A 14,253-nucleotide genomic window follows, 5' to 3' on the forward strand; every position below is an offset into this window, starting at 1 on the left:
GATTTGTTACTAAATATAGGTGGTGGAAAACTTGAATCAATTATGACCTCCAGAATGGCACATTAGTGTGCCTACTTTGTTTTGGCAATGGCAGCATAGCAGCAATAGTTTTCTGCACCCATTGTCTCCTTGGGGAGTCTTTCAGAAGAGTTGTGCTATATATAATGTGAAGGGACTCTTTAGCATGTGAATATCACCTCAAGGCACAAGTATAGCCATTTCCAACCCACACATCTCCTAGCATATTAAAATGGTTCAAGCTTTACTTAAAATGTCATTGTAGGCAAACTATAGCACAGTGTAGGCAGCAAAAGAAGAGTACACAAAATTAATACCAAGCCAAGGAGATAGAACGCTACTGTTAAGTACTTGCATACATAGCTTGTATGCTATGATAAAGCTCAGGTCGTAACAGGAATGCTTAAATAAAACATAACACAGAGAGAGCACCAGATGTATCAAAACAACATGTCAAGGCTTGTTTGCAAATAATATTGACTCAGCTGGGAGTTATCATGAAGGTAGTGTATCAAGGACAATAAATGGGGTTTTGCTTGAAGGGCACTGCCCTCTCTGCCTCAAAGTCCTTGGAACTACACGAAGAAGAACTGAAATGTATTGGTAACAACAATGATTACTGTCAATTCAATCAGATTCCCAACAATTAAGAAACATAATTGAAGCCAATATCTGATGAGTTTGAGCTGGACAGCTGACATTTTGACTACAGCTTTAGCAAGCATTAAAAGCCTATGTAGGGTCACTAATTTAGCTGAGTCCTATACTTGTCCTTCAGTACACAACCTGCAAGCTAATTCAAAGAGAAGTTTGCAAGAGATTCATTATAGATTTTTCTGTCATGGGCTTGAATAGAAAATGGCCTTTCTATTTATAATTTCTAGAAGGACTCCCCACATCCTGCAACAAGGGAGAAAGAAATAATATTCTCTCTCTCTCTCTCTCTCTCTCTCTCTCACACACACACACACACACACACACACACACACACACACCCTAGAGATATGTCTGAAAAGGGTAGCTTGAAGATTGTAGGAGAGGGTGCAAAATTTCAAGGAGGAAATATTCACCTTTCACTATCCTTTGCAATAGGAACCATGCTTAATTCTCACTTTCTGCTGCAGGTAGCATATGGGGCTATCTGCCAGGCACTGGCTCTGGTTCAGTGGTCTGGAGGATCAGAAACCAGATGCAGGCTCAGGCATTCTACTTCATATTTCCTCCTCCTCAGCTTTCTATGCAGCATTAAATTTAACTTGCTATGAAACCAAAGTCAACAACTATGGTGAGCTCTGGCCTTTAAAATGCAGCAGCAGCAGCAGCAACAACAATAAATGCTTTTCAACATTAATACAAAAGCATGCAATGTAGGCATTTTGAAACCACAGGGTGGGAGAAACAGGCATTTTGGGGAAATGTAGGGAGAACTTAAATGTATGCAAACATGGGGGTATTCAGCCCTTATATGATCTTGCTTCTATGTGTTGATAAAATCAGGACAGCTTTTTGAGCTCACACTTTCTCACATGCATAAAAAGTTAGTACCTAAACTAGGAAATCTTACATTTAAACATTGAAACCCAATTCTGGCGTTGCCTTCTCTGTGAAATAAGGAATGAAGAAGAAGCACATAACCCAAAGACACACTTTCAGTGATGCAGCATGAAGAGATAAGACCAGGAGGAGTTATTCAAAAAGACATCCTAAACTTCAGTTGTTTAGGAAACATGAAGTGTATTGCAACTTCCTGAACAAAACAATACTGTCTTGTATATGCATGAAGCACGAAAAATATAAATCCTTCACTCTATAGTCAAAGATAATTGACTAACTACAAATGCAACTAGTATTTGAGATGGAGTTGCAGGTGTTTCAACCTACGGTACCCAAGAAAATACATCATTTCACTAGCTAACAAATAAGGTGGGGGTGGCGAGGGAAACCATCAACATACCAGGAATACCGTACTAACTACAAATAGTAATATCCAATCCTATCATACAATGAAAAGAATTACACTCAACATTGTGAGAAAAATCATTGCATAAGCGCGCGCACACTCCGCAATTGGACCATCTGTGTGGAGACATACATTACAAGGGAAAAACATGTTTTAAGCCTGCACCTTACAATTCTGAGCCTATCCAAAGTATTATAAGGGTGTTTTCCTGCATTAGTAGTCTTTTGTTTGATATACTGACCAAAAAAGGTAAAAATAAATAAATTGGGTTAGCTGGAATAATGATGTCACATTGTTTATCATTACTTTGTGGAAGCAAAGCATGAAGCACCTGCCAGCTCCAAGATACGTTGGAAGGGTATTCATCCACATGGGCATATCAAAACTTGCAATTCTATCCTCCCGTCTTGACAAGCTTTTCATGATTGCTGCCAAATAAGGTACACTTTCCACCCACAAAGGGCACATCAGGGCTGTGATACAATACTACAGCCAAATATTTTAAGGTGAGTGCAAGCTACACCTTGTTAGGTCCACGGAACAACTCCAGCAAGGAAACAAATAGGTATCCTTTTATATGTTAAAGAAAAATGTAGTCAACACGCTTCAGCAATTCTGTGTGTAGGGTAGGTTTTCTCTAAAACCAGTTCGGCAATACAATACAAGGAATGAGGAGCAACAGAGTGCAGTTTCATCACTATGCTTTTTTCGGTTCCAAGACAGTAAGTCATTAAAAAAAAGAAGAAGAATAGGGGTTGCATTTAACTAAGTCCTACTCAGAGTAAACCCATCAAAGTTAACAGACCTAAATGAGTCATAGCCATTAAAATGCAATGGGTCTTCTTTGAGTAGGACCAGCATGCTAATATCACCCCAGAAATGTAATCATTTATTGGATCATCTACCACAGGCATCCCCAAACTGAAACTTTGCCACACTTTATCCAAGAAGCAAAATAAAAAAATTCCTTCAGTAGCACCTTAAAGACGAACTAAGTTTATATTTTGGTATGAGCTTTCATGTGCATGCACACTTCTTCAGATACACAATATATTTTGGCCTACAACTCCCATGATCCCTAGCTAACAGGACCAGTGGTCGGGGAAGATGGGAACTGTAGTCCAAAACATCTGGAGGGCCGAAGTTTGGGGATGCCTGATCTACCAGGTCTATACTCACAATGGTTCTTTAAAACCCTGACTGCTTCCATTTATTCCAGGGGTAGAGAACGTTTTTGACTCCACAGGTAAGATCCTTATCAGAATCAGCCTTGCAAACCAAATTTGACAGATATCATTCCTATGGTGATGGTGACGATCCCACCCTTCACCCTAAGAACCTAGGGCAAATTTTAAGAATGTACAATAAGGATGCCTGGTTCTTGGCCAGATTTTGAAATACATTCTTTTAGCGTATACGTGTGAATCTGCTTTGATTCTAATTTCCTTAAAATAAATCAAATTTCTTTTTACATGTGATGCTGCAGCTTGGATTTAGCTGTCAGCTCCTGTCCTTGCTCAGCTATTCTATTTCTGCCCTGCACTACTAAGATTTTGAAACTCATTATTGCAGAGAGGGGGGCATCCAAATTGGCCCCAATACATTAGCTTGCGGCAAGCAGTAGCTGTTGGCTCACTTGAATACATTTGCCTCATCCGATGTGGGGAAAACATGGGACATTAATTAAAGTTTGTCTGGCACCCAGGTTGCACCATAGCATCTAAAGCATGGGTAGACGAACCAAGGCCCGGGGGCCGGATCTGGCCCAATTCCCTTCTAAATCAGACCCACGGCTGGTCTGGGAATCAGCGTGTTTTTATATGAGTAGAATGTGTCCTTTTATTTAAAATGCATCTCTGGGTTATTTGTGAGACCTGTCTGGTGTTTTTACATGAGTAGAATGTGTGCTTTTATTTAAAATGCATAGATCTTTGGGTTATTTGTGGGGCATAGGAATTCATTCATTTCCCTCCCCCCCAAAAAAATAGCCTGGCCCCCCCACAAGGTCTGAGGCACAGTGGACCACCTCCCCTGCTGAAAAAGTTTGCTGACCCCTGATCTAAAGCAACCAACATGGTGCCCTGCACATGTTGTTGGACTCCAACTGTCATCAGCCCAAACCAACATGGCCAGTGATAAGGAATTATGGGAGTTGTAGTCCAACAACATCTGGAGGGCACCATGTGGGCTACCCCTCTTCTGAGGGCTTGCTTTCAATGTTGTCTGAAGGCACATGATCAGCAACCTTGCTCAAGCTAAGGAGGACCGGGTCTGGTGAGCTCACTGGTGGAAGCCCCTCTTGGGATCCTTCTGCATTACGTTTATCATAGCTATAATAAATAAATAAAAATCCTAGTTTTGTGTAACTTGGGGAGACTGCACTTAGGATTAGTATACACAAAAAGTATCAGGTGTAATGACAATGATTATGGTTTTCCCAGTAGTGATGTATGGAAGTGAGAGCTGGACCATAAAGAAGGCTGATCGCCGAAGAATTGATGCTTTTGAATTATGGTGCTGGAGGAGACTCTTGAGAGTCCCATGGACTGCAAGAAGATCAAACCTATCCATTCTTAAGGAAATCAGCCCTGAGTGCTCCCTGGAAGGACAGATCGTGAAGCTGAGGCTCCAATACTTTGGCCACCTCATGAGAAGAGAAGAATCCTTGGAAAAGACCCTGATGTTGGGAAAGATTGAGGGCACTAGGAGAAGGGGACGTCAGAGGACAAGATGGTTGGACAGTATTCTCGAAGCTACCAACATGAGTTTGACCAAACTGCGGGAGGCAGTGGAAGACAGGAGTGCCTGGCGTGCTATGGTCCATGGGGTCACGAAGAGTCGGACACGACTAAACGACTAAACAACAAATACAACAAACCAACAACACCAAGACTGTCTTATGAATATAAAGGACAATTTTACTAGAATAGGTATATAAACTCATAAACCTAATAAACAATGAGCAAACTAAAGTGCAATGTGCCAGTTTTGGTGTTGTTGATTTGTTGTATAATTATTGCACTTATGATTAGACTTTTCCATTTGCTTTTACTCATTTATTGCAGACATGCCCATTTCCTTTTCAAAATTAATTATTATCTGTCAACTCTTCAGAGTTCCCACAAAACTCTTATTGTTTTGTCTTCTCCCAAACCCAAAACTATTTCTGTCTTGAGAACAAGTGCCCAAAGTTGAAATTCACATATAAGCTGAAGTAGCATTAATAGTTACTTTATAACCTCTTTTCTTATTTATACACTCATTTTTTCCCTTCGACTCACAAAAAGGGGCTTAGGCAGAAGTGATATGAATTATGAAAACCTTTTCTTTTTGAATGAGATGGTAAAATGCTTCACAGTTCCATGCCAACAGAAGCATTAATGGCTTTTTGGGAAGAAATAAAAGTAAATTCCTTCTGTTCTCAAAAAATACCTGCTGAGCTAGCAGCTTTCCATTAACACTTGACTGAAATAATGCAACTTTTAAAATGTTCACGTAACTGTCAAGTAGTTAATCCCCAATACTGACTGCAGACCACCTACAGCACATTTCAGTTTTTCTAAAACATATTTATCACAAGAGCTTTAATAGTTACAGACAGGGGTGTCACCACCATGACCCAATCAGGCAATTTTCAGTGTTCTTTGATTCCAGTTGCCCTCCAAAGTTATTGGATGCAAGCCTCCCAAATTAAATGGATATACAGTAAATAAGAAAACAACATTATAGGTGAGCAAAATAGTTTAAGCAAACAACATAGCAGTAAATAACACCTTCATACTTAGATCAATGGTTAGTAGGTATTTGGGTAGTAGGTAATGCAGAATTAACCTTATTGTGAGGATTTTCTGGGGGATCAATAGTAAAAGACTATGTATTAACAGAGTTGCTGTGCTTCAAAGACCTCATGTGAGACTGATGAACTTCAAAACAGAGCTGAAATGCCACCATTTCTTAAATGGTTGGTTATTGACATGCACTTTTTTTTAATGAAAAAGATTTTGGTTTACTCTGTGCACTAAAAGCAAGAAAGATGTGATCAGCAAATATATTATTGCAACATTCTAATCATATGCTCATGGCAGACCTTTGAAGAGTCAGGAAGCAGTGCAGCTTCACAGCAACTCAATCATGCAAGGTCACACCTTTATCTTTTGTGAAAGAGATCTGCCCTCCTGCTCTCTCAGTACAAACTCCATGCTTCAAGTGATAATACAGTCACAGAATTGTAGGGTCATCTAGTCCAACCCCCTGCAATACAGGAATCTCAACTAGAACATACATAACAGATGGCCACCTAACCTCTGCTTAAAACCTAAAAGGAAGGAGAGTCCACCACATTCCAAGGTAGTCCATTCCACTGTCAAACAGCACTTACTGTCAGAAAGTTCTTCCTGAAGGAGTCAGAATCTCTTTTCTTGTAACTTGAAGCTATTGGTTCAGATCCTAGCCTCTGGAGAAGGAGAAAACAAGCTTGCTCCATCTTCCATGTGACAGCCCTTTAGATATCTGAAAATGACTATAATATCTCCTCTCTCCTCTTTACCAGGCTAAATATACTGAATTCCCTCGATTGTTAATCATGAGGCTTGGTTTCCAGACCTTTTATAATCTTGTTTGCCCTCCTCCTGTGCACATGTTCCAGCTTGTCAATATCCTTCTTAAATTGTGCTGCCCAAAACTGGACACAGTACTCCAGGTGTGGTCTGACTAAGGCAGAATAGATTGGGAATATCATTTCACTTGATCAGGACACTAGACTTCTGTTGATGCAGCCTAGAATAGCATTAGCTTTTTTGCTGCTGCATCACAAAATGTTAATTTGGTATGATGTTACTGTGTTTGACTAGTATATGCAACACATCTGATCAAATCTCACTATAAGCATAAACCCCTCAGTTCCTGTCCTTCCACAAGCCATTATATTTTGGTTCTGATTTCATAAAATGGGGAGATTTAGTTGTTTCAAATGAGTTTCATTTTTGAAGAAGCACTGCAAAGCTAATGCTTCTTCTAAGTTCTATGAAGCGTGAAATACATAACATGAGTGGAAATTCATAGTGTCATATGCCGGTGGGACAACAGACAGACACAACAAGCTAAAGAGCTTAGAGGAAACTACAGCATGTTGTTGAAACAGACAGCTCATGTGACACATCATGAAAAAAGAAAAACATTGCTTTTTAAGGGGAAAGAGTCAAGACCTATGTTTTAAACATGGCTCTATAAAAGTGTCACTTAGAATACATAAGACCTAATGCATTGAAAGGTCAAGGTGCCAAATAAAGAAACAAGAAAACAAGAAATCAAATTTTAGCTCCAAATAATGTAGTATTATTTGTACAGTCGTATCTCGGTTTTTGAACAGCTTAGTTCTCTAATGTTTTGGCTCCCAAACGCTGCAAACCTGGAAGTGACTGTTGTGGTCTGCGAACTATTTTTGGAAGCCGAACGTCTGACGGGGCTTCCGCAACTTCCGATTAGCTGCAAGAGCTTCCTGCAGCCAATCAGAAGCCACACTTTGGTTACTGAACATTTTGGAAGTTGAACGGACTTCAGAACTGATTCAGTTCAACTTCAAAGGTACAACTGTGTATCTTAAAAAATGAAATATCCATATGGTGCAATATCTACTGATGTCTGCCAACTTGAACAATTGAAGTCTGCTTGCACAATGGGACTTTGGGTTTCTCTCCTTCTCTCGTTCAGTTGCCCCCCTTGGGAAACTCTAAGCTTTTAGTGTCTTATAAGCCTGCTACTTATTGTTCAACAAATTATGCATCTTCTAGATAGCACTCTTCTTTAAAACTTTAAAGACTTTTAGTAACTTTTTCATCACACCGTGTGTGGTAATCATAGACACAACTAAAAAAATAAAAAGGTAGTCTAAGAGTCACATAGCAGATCTTTTATAAAGAAGCAAAAACACCCTTATCACATTTCCCGTGTTCTCTGAAGCTTAAACATTCCTCCAAGGGGGTTAAAAAAGCACTCACAATTGCTCAAATTTATCTGTATTACATCTGCTATGTGCAATCTTTTAAAAACAAATTCCCTTTACTGACATATTATTTATATTATTGCCCTGCACCAAAAAGTGGTAAAATATCGGCATCAACTTAAACCTGAATTCTACACTTTTAGATATAAAAGACAGACACGTAACTGTGTGCCTCATGCTTGCCAAGAGAAACAAAAATGTTTAAGGATTTTTTATTTTTTTAAGGTGGATTCTCTGATCCGGTTTTGATATCAATACAAAAGCTATATAATTGCATACCTTTTCATGTTACTTAAACATTAAGGGATTACATAACATCACAATAAACTGTTATGTTGCAGGTGGGCTGCTTTATTTTACATGGTTGACCACTGAGGTTAGTCCAGCTTCCTTGCATTAACCTTCTTTAGCAAAGCATGTTTGCTGATTAGATAACTTTTAAGTCACAGGCACCAGCATTAGTTAAAACTCATTGATCTCACTAAACCAGTTCACTTAATGCTGGTTATGCAACAATAATAGCTTTAACTAATGCATGTCCATGAAACCTAACTTATCAGTAGTCATGCCCGCCCTGTGAATCGCCCTCCCACCAGATATCAAGGAAATAAACATCTATCTGACTTTTACAAGACATCTGAAGGCAGCCCTATACTGCTGGTTTTTTAATGTTTGAAGTGTTTGTATTTTTTGTGTTTAAATATTTTGTTGGAAGCTATCTAGAGTGGCTGGTGCAGCCCAGTCAGATGGGCAGCATATAAATAATAAAACAAACAACTAACTAAAATGTATGGGAAGACCCTGAGCCCATGAATGAAGGTAAATGCTAAGCATTATTCATTAGAGGGCTCAAGCCTGTTTACTCAGACTAGGAGTTCCATTCAGACCAGTAGGATTTAATCACTAGTATGACTGCAGCCTAAGTCTTATGCAAAAGTACATTAGGATCAGACAAGAGGTGCAATTGCCTTCAGTTAAGATTTGACACCAAAGACTGAAGTCCATTGCCGTTTAAAAAAACAGAAGAAAGAAATCATACCATCTTGGATATTTGATACTCTAAAACAGAATTTTTTAAAAAGGCACAGCAACTTTCATACCCACCTGCAACATTGAGTTTTTCAGCTGCTCCTGAACTGGGAGTAGCAGTGGAGGTACTATTTGTGGAGTTTGCACCTGTGCCATTGATTACAAGGTTCTCCACTTTAGACTCAAGCTTCCCAATGCGTTGTAGGATGTTGTCTAGTAGGACGGCAAGAGTTTTCTTCAGATCTAAGTTAAGAAAAATAAAGTCAGTTAACCTTACACAGAACAACATATACCAGGAAATATACCCATTTCGTAAAAGTAACAGGGTTGCAACAAACCCTTCCAACCCTCTAATTTCTTACCTAAATATTTCCACAGATCTTCCTTAACTACCTAAGTGTGTTTCTAAGGCTAAAGGCATTCTACAGCCATATGCTGTCAATATGGTTTATTATAATAATGAACATTTACAGACAACAGTTATGTTTTTTCTAACTACAGAGATATGCACCTTCTTAACCCCAAAAATGGGACACGGGTGGCACTGTGGGTTAAACCACAGAGCCTAGGGCTTGCAGATTAGAAGGTTAGCGGTTCGAATCCCTGCAACAGGGTGAGCTCCCGTTGCTCAGTCCCAGCTCCTGCCAACCTAGCAGTTCAAAAGCATGTCAAAATGCAAGTAGATAAATAGGTACCGCTACAGCGGGAAGGTAAACGCCATTTCTGTGTGCTGCTCTGGTTTGCCAGAAGTGGCTTTGTCATGCTGCCTACATGACCTGGAAGCTGTACGCTGGCTCCCTCGGCCAATAACGTGAGATGAGCGCCACAACTCCAGAGTCAGTCATGACTGGACCTATTGGTCAGGGGTCTTTTACCTTTACCTTTAACCCCCCCCAAAGAGTATTTCAATACAAAGTAAAAGGCTACCTTTTGTGGGGAGGGGATACACTTTTTATAACTTGTCAATTTCATCTGTATACCATCTCAACTTGTCCATATGTGCAGTTTCTAACCGTTTAAATAGCCATTTTTCTTAATAGATGGGGTTGCTAAATGTCACCAGTACTGTACTGAGCAACAATATTTGCCATACTTGAAAAGGTTAACAATCAAACTTTCATTCTCTTTCTTTAACACATCTTGTATATGATGTATGAATAACATCAAATAACTCCTGTTATTTGGTTGATTATTTGAGAACTTTGCACCCAATAACTTCAGACCTTTGGACAACTCCATGTTGGAAGTCAGCACCCATTCTACCACATAATTTGTAGGTTTGTACACTAGAGTAGCAGTGCAGTTATAAGCACTAGCAGTTCCGGCTCAGACTGACATGAGTACCGTACTTCTAGTGGCCTTATTAACTCAACCCACTATTCCTGTATTTCAGTTTTCCTCAATGATCTAGAAATATGTAAGCAACAACCCTATCTTATACACCTCTTAAAGATAACTTATATTAGAGGAGATTGCAGGGGCCTTGCTCCACCCTGCTCTTTTTTATTCCCATGCCACATGTCATCTGATCTCAGGCTTGTGGTTAAGCTCTTTCTTCAACACAAGTTGTAGCCAAGAGCAAACTTTTGTGCAGTCCCAGTAAGCCATGGTTTGGCTTGCTACATCGTGAAAACCAGGCCATAGCGTGAAATACTTGGAGAAGAAAAAGCAGAATTATATTACAACATCTTACAATATTTTTCCAACTGAAAATTAATTTCCAAATTTACCACTAGTTTCTGGTAAGTGATTTTGGCTGGAAATTTGACCTGTGGTAATAAAAAAAAAACCTGCATTATTGCGGGAATTTTCTGCTTTTCTTTCTCCTGGAATAGAAAGCACTCCTACGTCCTAACTCAGACTTCTAAAAACCTTCAACAGATACTACTTGATAACTCCCCATCCTTTGAAACCATAGAAATTAGAAATTATTTCCTTGTGGGGAGGGAATTAAGGCAAGTTTTCTGAAGCAGTCAACATACTTGATGGCTGAACAATGCAGATGCAGAAGATCTTCAACGGTTATAGCTAACAAGCCAAATGAAGTGAACATTTGGTCCAGGCAAGTTTCTAATCTTGGCAGGTTGCTATTTTTAAAAACACCCTCAGGAAATGTACTTGGTTCCCTTGCGACTTAGGATCAAGGTATAAAGGCTTTGCTTTCAGAACAGCCTTTAGCATTCATATGCCTTAGTGGATCTTCTTTTTTTGTTAATTTTTTAAAAGGCTCCTTGTGAAGAGGAAAGCAGCACATCATCACCATGCTCTAAATTTGTTCCATGCAAGTGCCAGCCTAGCACAGATTCTGCTTGGTTTGCAATACACAGTAAAATCACAATGCAAGCTACCATAGCCTGGAGGCTGCCACAGACAAACATGAGCTACAGAACAAGGGATATTTGTTACTTCAGCTACAAAGTGATGCAACAGTCAGCTGCCTAGGGGATGGTGGCCTCAACCTTTCAAGCAAATGTATTCACAGAAACACCAGCATCTTATCAGAAAATGAGACAAAGGTATACAAAAGCAGCATGGCACCCTGGCATCTCTGGCACCAGTTCTAAAGAAGGGCTTTCATTCCTAACAGAGGAAGGGGAAGAAGATACCCGAAGCAGTAAATGAATGGCTGTATGCTCTGACTTGTGAGCATCACAGCTCCCTTCTCCTTTGGCAAGATTAACAGACAAACCAAGTTAGATCTCGCAATGATAAGATAGTGATGGGGGAAAAGGACCATTGTAAGTGAAAACAAGGTGAACAACTAATTGGCATCTAGCTTTCTAAAGCGGCAGGTGCCTTCTAGCAAAACAAACAGAAAGGTCAGAAAATGAAAACCAATGTACAGGGAACACACACAGTCACACTGCATTTAAAGGGGCACTGCACAGATTCACTGCACAAAATTCTCATGAAGTATAAGATCACAATTCAAACCCAAGTATATGCCCAAGTATATTCTTCCATGCACTTTTCACATATGAAGTGAATGGCTTGATCTGATAAACAAACCAAGACAGCCTTTGCCAGCCTGGTGTCCCCCACGTGTTTTGGGCTACAACCCCCATCAGGTACAGCCAGCTCAGCTGTACTGGCTCAGACTGATGGTAGTTGGAGCCCAAAATATCTGGAGGGCACCAGGTTAGCAAAGACCGATCTGATTCATCACTTTCAATATACCTTGGGATATACAGTATGCTTTCTTGGTGCATGGTTAAAGGATCACTTATATAGCTGCCGTTTAATTACGTAATATTGTGCTAAAGCTACATATATTTTAGTATTTTATTTGAATATATCTTAGTATTTGATGAGAACGGCAAGCCAGGGTTGGGAAACCTTTTATTGTCTGTGCTACCCATAATGTGGAAACTTTTTAAAAACTTATCGCACTGCTTTAATTGCAATGAATAATAGATAAATACAAACACTGTTAACTAGTGATGGTATTTTTTGGCTCATAATGTTCACCTCAAATATGATGCTCTTGTTGTAGGCCTGAGAGATCTTTTGATTAAATCTTAAACAGAGACCTTCAGCCCTCTTATCCTGCCTCCTTTCCCCTCCCTCCCATATCTCCACTTACTTACTTCTATGGGAGCAAGAGAACAGAGAAAGGTTTCTGTACCCTTTTCCTGTCTAACGCCCAGTACGATGCTATGGCTGCATGCCAGACAAAAGAAGCACATGGAAATGCTGTTTCCCAGCACTGCTTGTGTTTGGCTTGCAGCCATAACATTGTACCAGGAAGGGGGGGATATTTCTTCTCCATCATTCATTCCCCTAACGCAGTTCCCCAAGGAAAGTAGAGAGTTTGGTGGTAGGAAGAGGGAGGCAGGTGCTGAGCATACGGGAAAAAGAAACTGGGTTTTGAGCCCAGTTATCAAGCCTGGCAAGGATGGTTTCTTCCCATCATTACCAGTCTTCAGCTTAGAGAAATTCTACATACTACATGTAGTTCCATGCTTATTTTTTTCAGACTCTTATTCACATTATGCAAAACTTTAACATTTGTTTCTTAACCTTTCCACAAATGCACCCCCCATTCAACACTCTCCCCATAAACATACCTTGTTTCCATCGAAAGGTAGAAAAACAGGTAAAATGGGTTAACAACCCCTGTACTCAATGTTAGTTTTATGCTTCAAAATAGAAGATTCAAAGTGTACATTGCATAAAGACAAAGAAAATGTCTGATGTAATCACATAACAACACACATTGTTGTTGCCTTATAGAAATCAACCACTGACCTTTTTTTTAAAATGAAAAAAGGGATTGCACAGAGCCTAACACAAGAAAAACCTTGCTTCAGAACTTAGGATCCACTTCTTACATGACAGTAACAGCATAAATACTATATTCTCATGGCTCTAATGAATTTCATGCAACATTAGAACATTGGAGGGGGATCACGGAGGATGTTATCTTGGGTTTTTTTTCTGAGTAAAGTCATGGGGCACCTTAAAAGACAAGGAAGGTTTACTGTAGCTTTCTCCAGGCTGTGTAACTAACCTAAAATATTCCAGTAGTGGTTTACATGTGGAATTAATGTAAAATGAGTCCACTTTCAGAAGGAATGCACCTCTGATGTTATATGGCAGTTCAGTAAATTTTGCTTGGTTCCCATGCAATTAAGTACTTACGCTGACAGACCTTCCCTTGTTTACTAATGGCTGTATTTTTCCAGTGAAAAGGTTTGCATGTGATTGATGGAAAACAGGGACACTATTTGGATTATCAGAGCCAATGTCACTTAAAATTAGAGATGTGGGACATCAACACAGGGATATAAACAAGATTATGACCCGTGTAGCAACTATATACAGAAAAAGCCTTTAGAGAGCTCCTGCATGTAGTTTGCGAATAAAACGTTTCTATGTGCATTTGTGCACATGTGTGCCTGCTCACACAAATACAGCACTGTTTTATCCAACTAGGCTTTTTCAAGGTAGAATTGGTGGGTATTGCTCTTGGGAATTTTACAAATGGGTTTAACATAGTCTTACAGCTTTAGCTTTGCATTTTATTTTACTTCTCTTTGTACACCACAATATTTTTTAAATTTATTTATTGCGTTTATATTCCGCCCCTTCCTGCCAAAGGAACCCAGGGTGGCAAACACATCAATATCATTAAAATATTCCAGAAACAGTTAAAAACAATCACATGCGCTTAACCAATTATTTCAATGTTGCCTGGAACAGTATCTTTCAACCATCAAATGCCTGGGTAAACAGGATTTTTTTC

General features: G+C 39.5%; 1 protein-coding gene across 2 annotated transcripts in view; it reads right to left on the reverse strand.

Moving 5' to 3' along the window:
* Positions 1-14,253, reverse strand: part of MGAT5 (alpha-1,6-mannosylglycoprotein 6-beta-N-acetylglucosaminyltransferase) — a 114,271-nt gene that overhangs the window by 46,950 nt on the left and 53,068 nt on the right. For both annotated transcript variants that reach the window (XM_035130388.3, XM_060279337.2), the window contains one exon: positions 9,084-9,251. In XM_035130388.3, coding sequence (XP_034986279.1) covers positions 9,084-9,251 — 168 coding nt within the window. The remainder of the gene's footprint in view (positions 1-9,083; positions 9,252-14,253) is intronic.

This window comes from Zootoca vivipara, chromosome 1 (genome assembly GCF_965207765.1).
Source record: "Zootoca vivipara chromosome 1, rZooViv2.hap1.1, whole genome shotgun sequence".
Taxonomy (NCBI): Eukaryota; Metazoa; Chordata; class Lepidosauria; order Squamata; family Lacertidae; genus Zootoca; species Zootoca vivipara.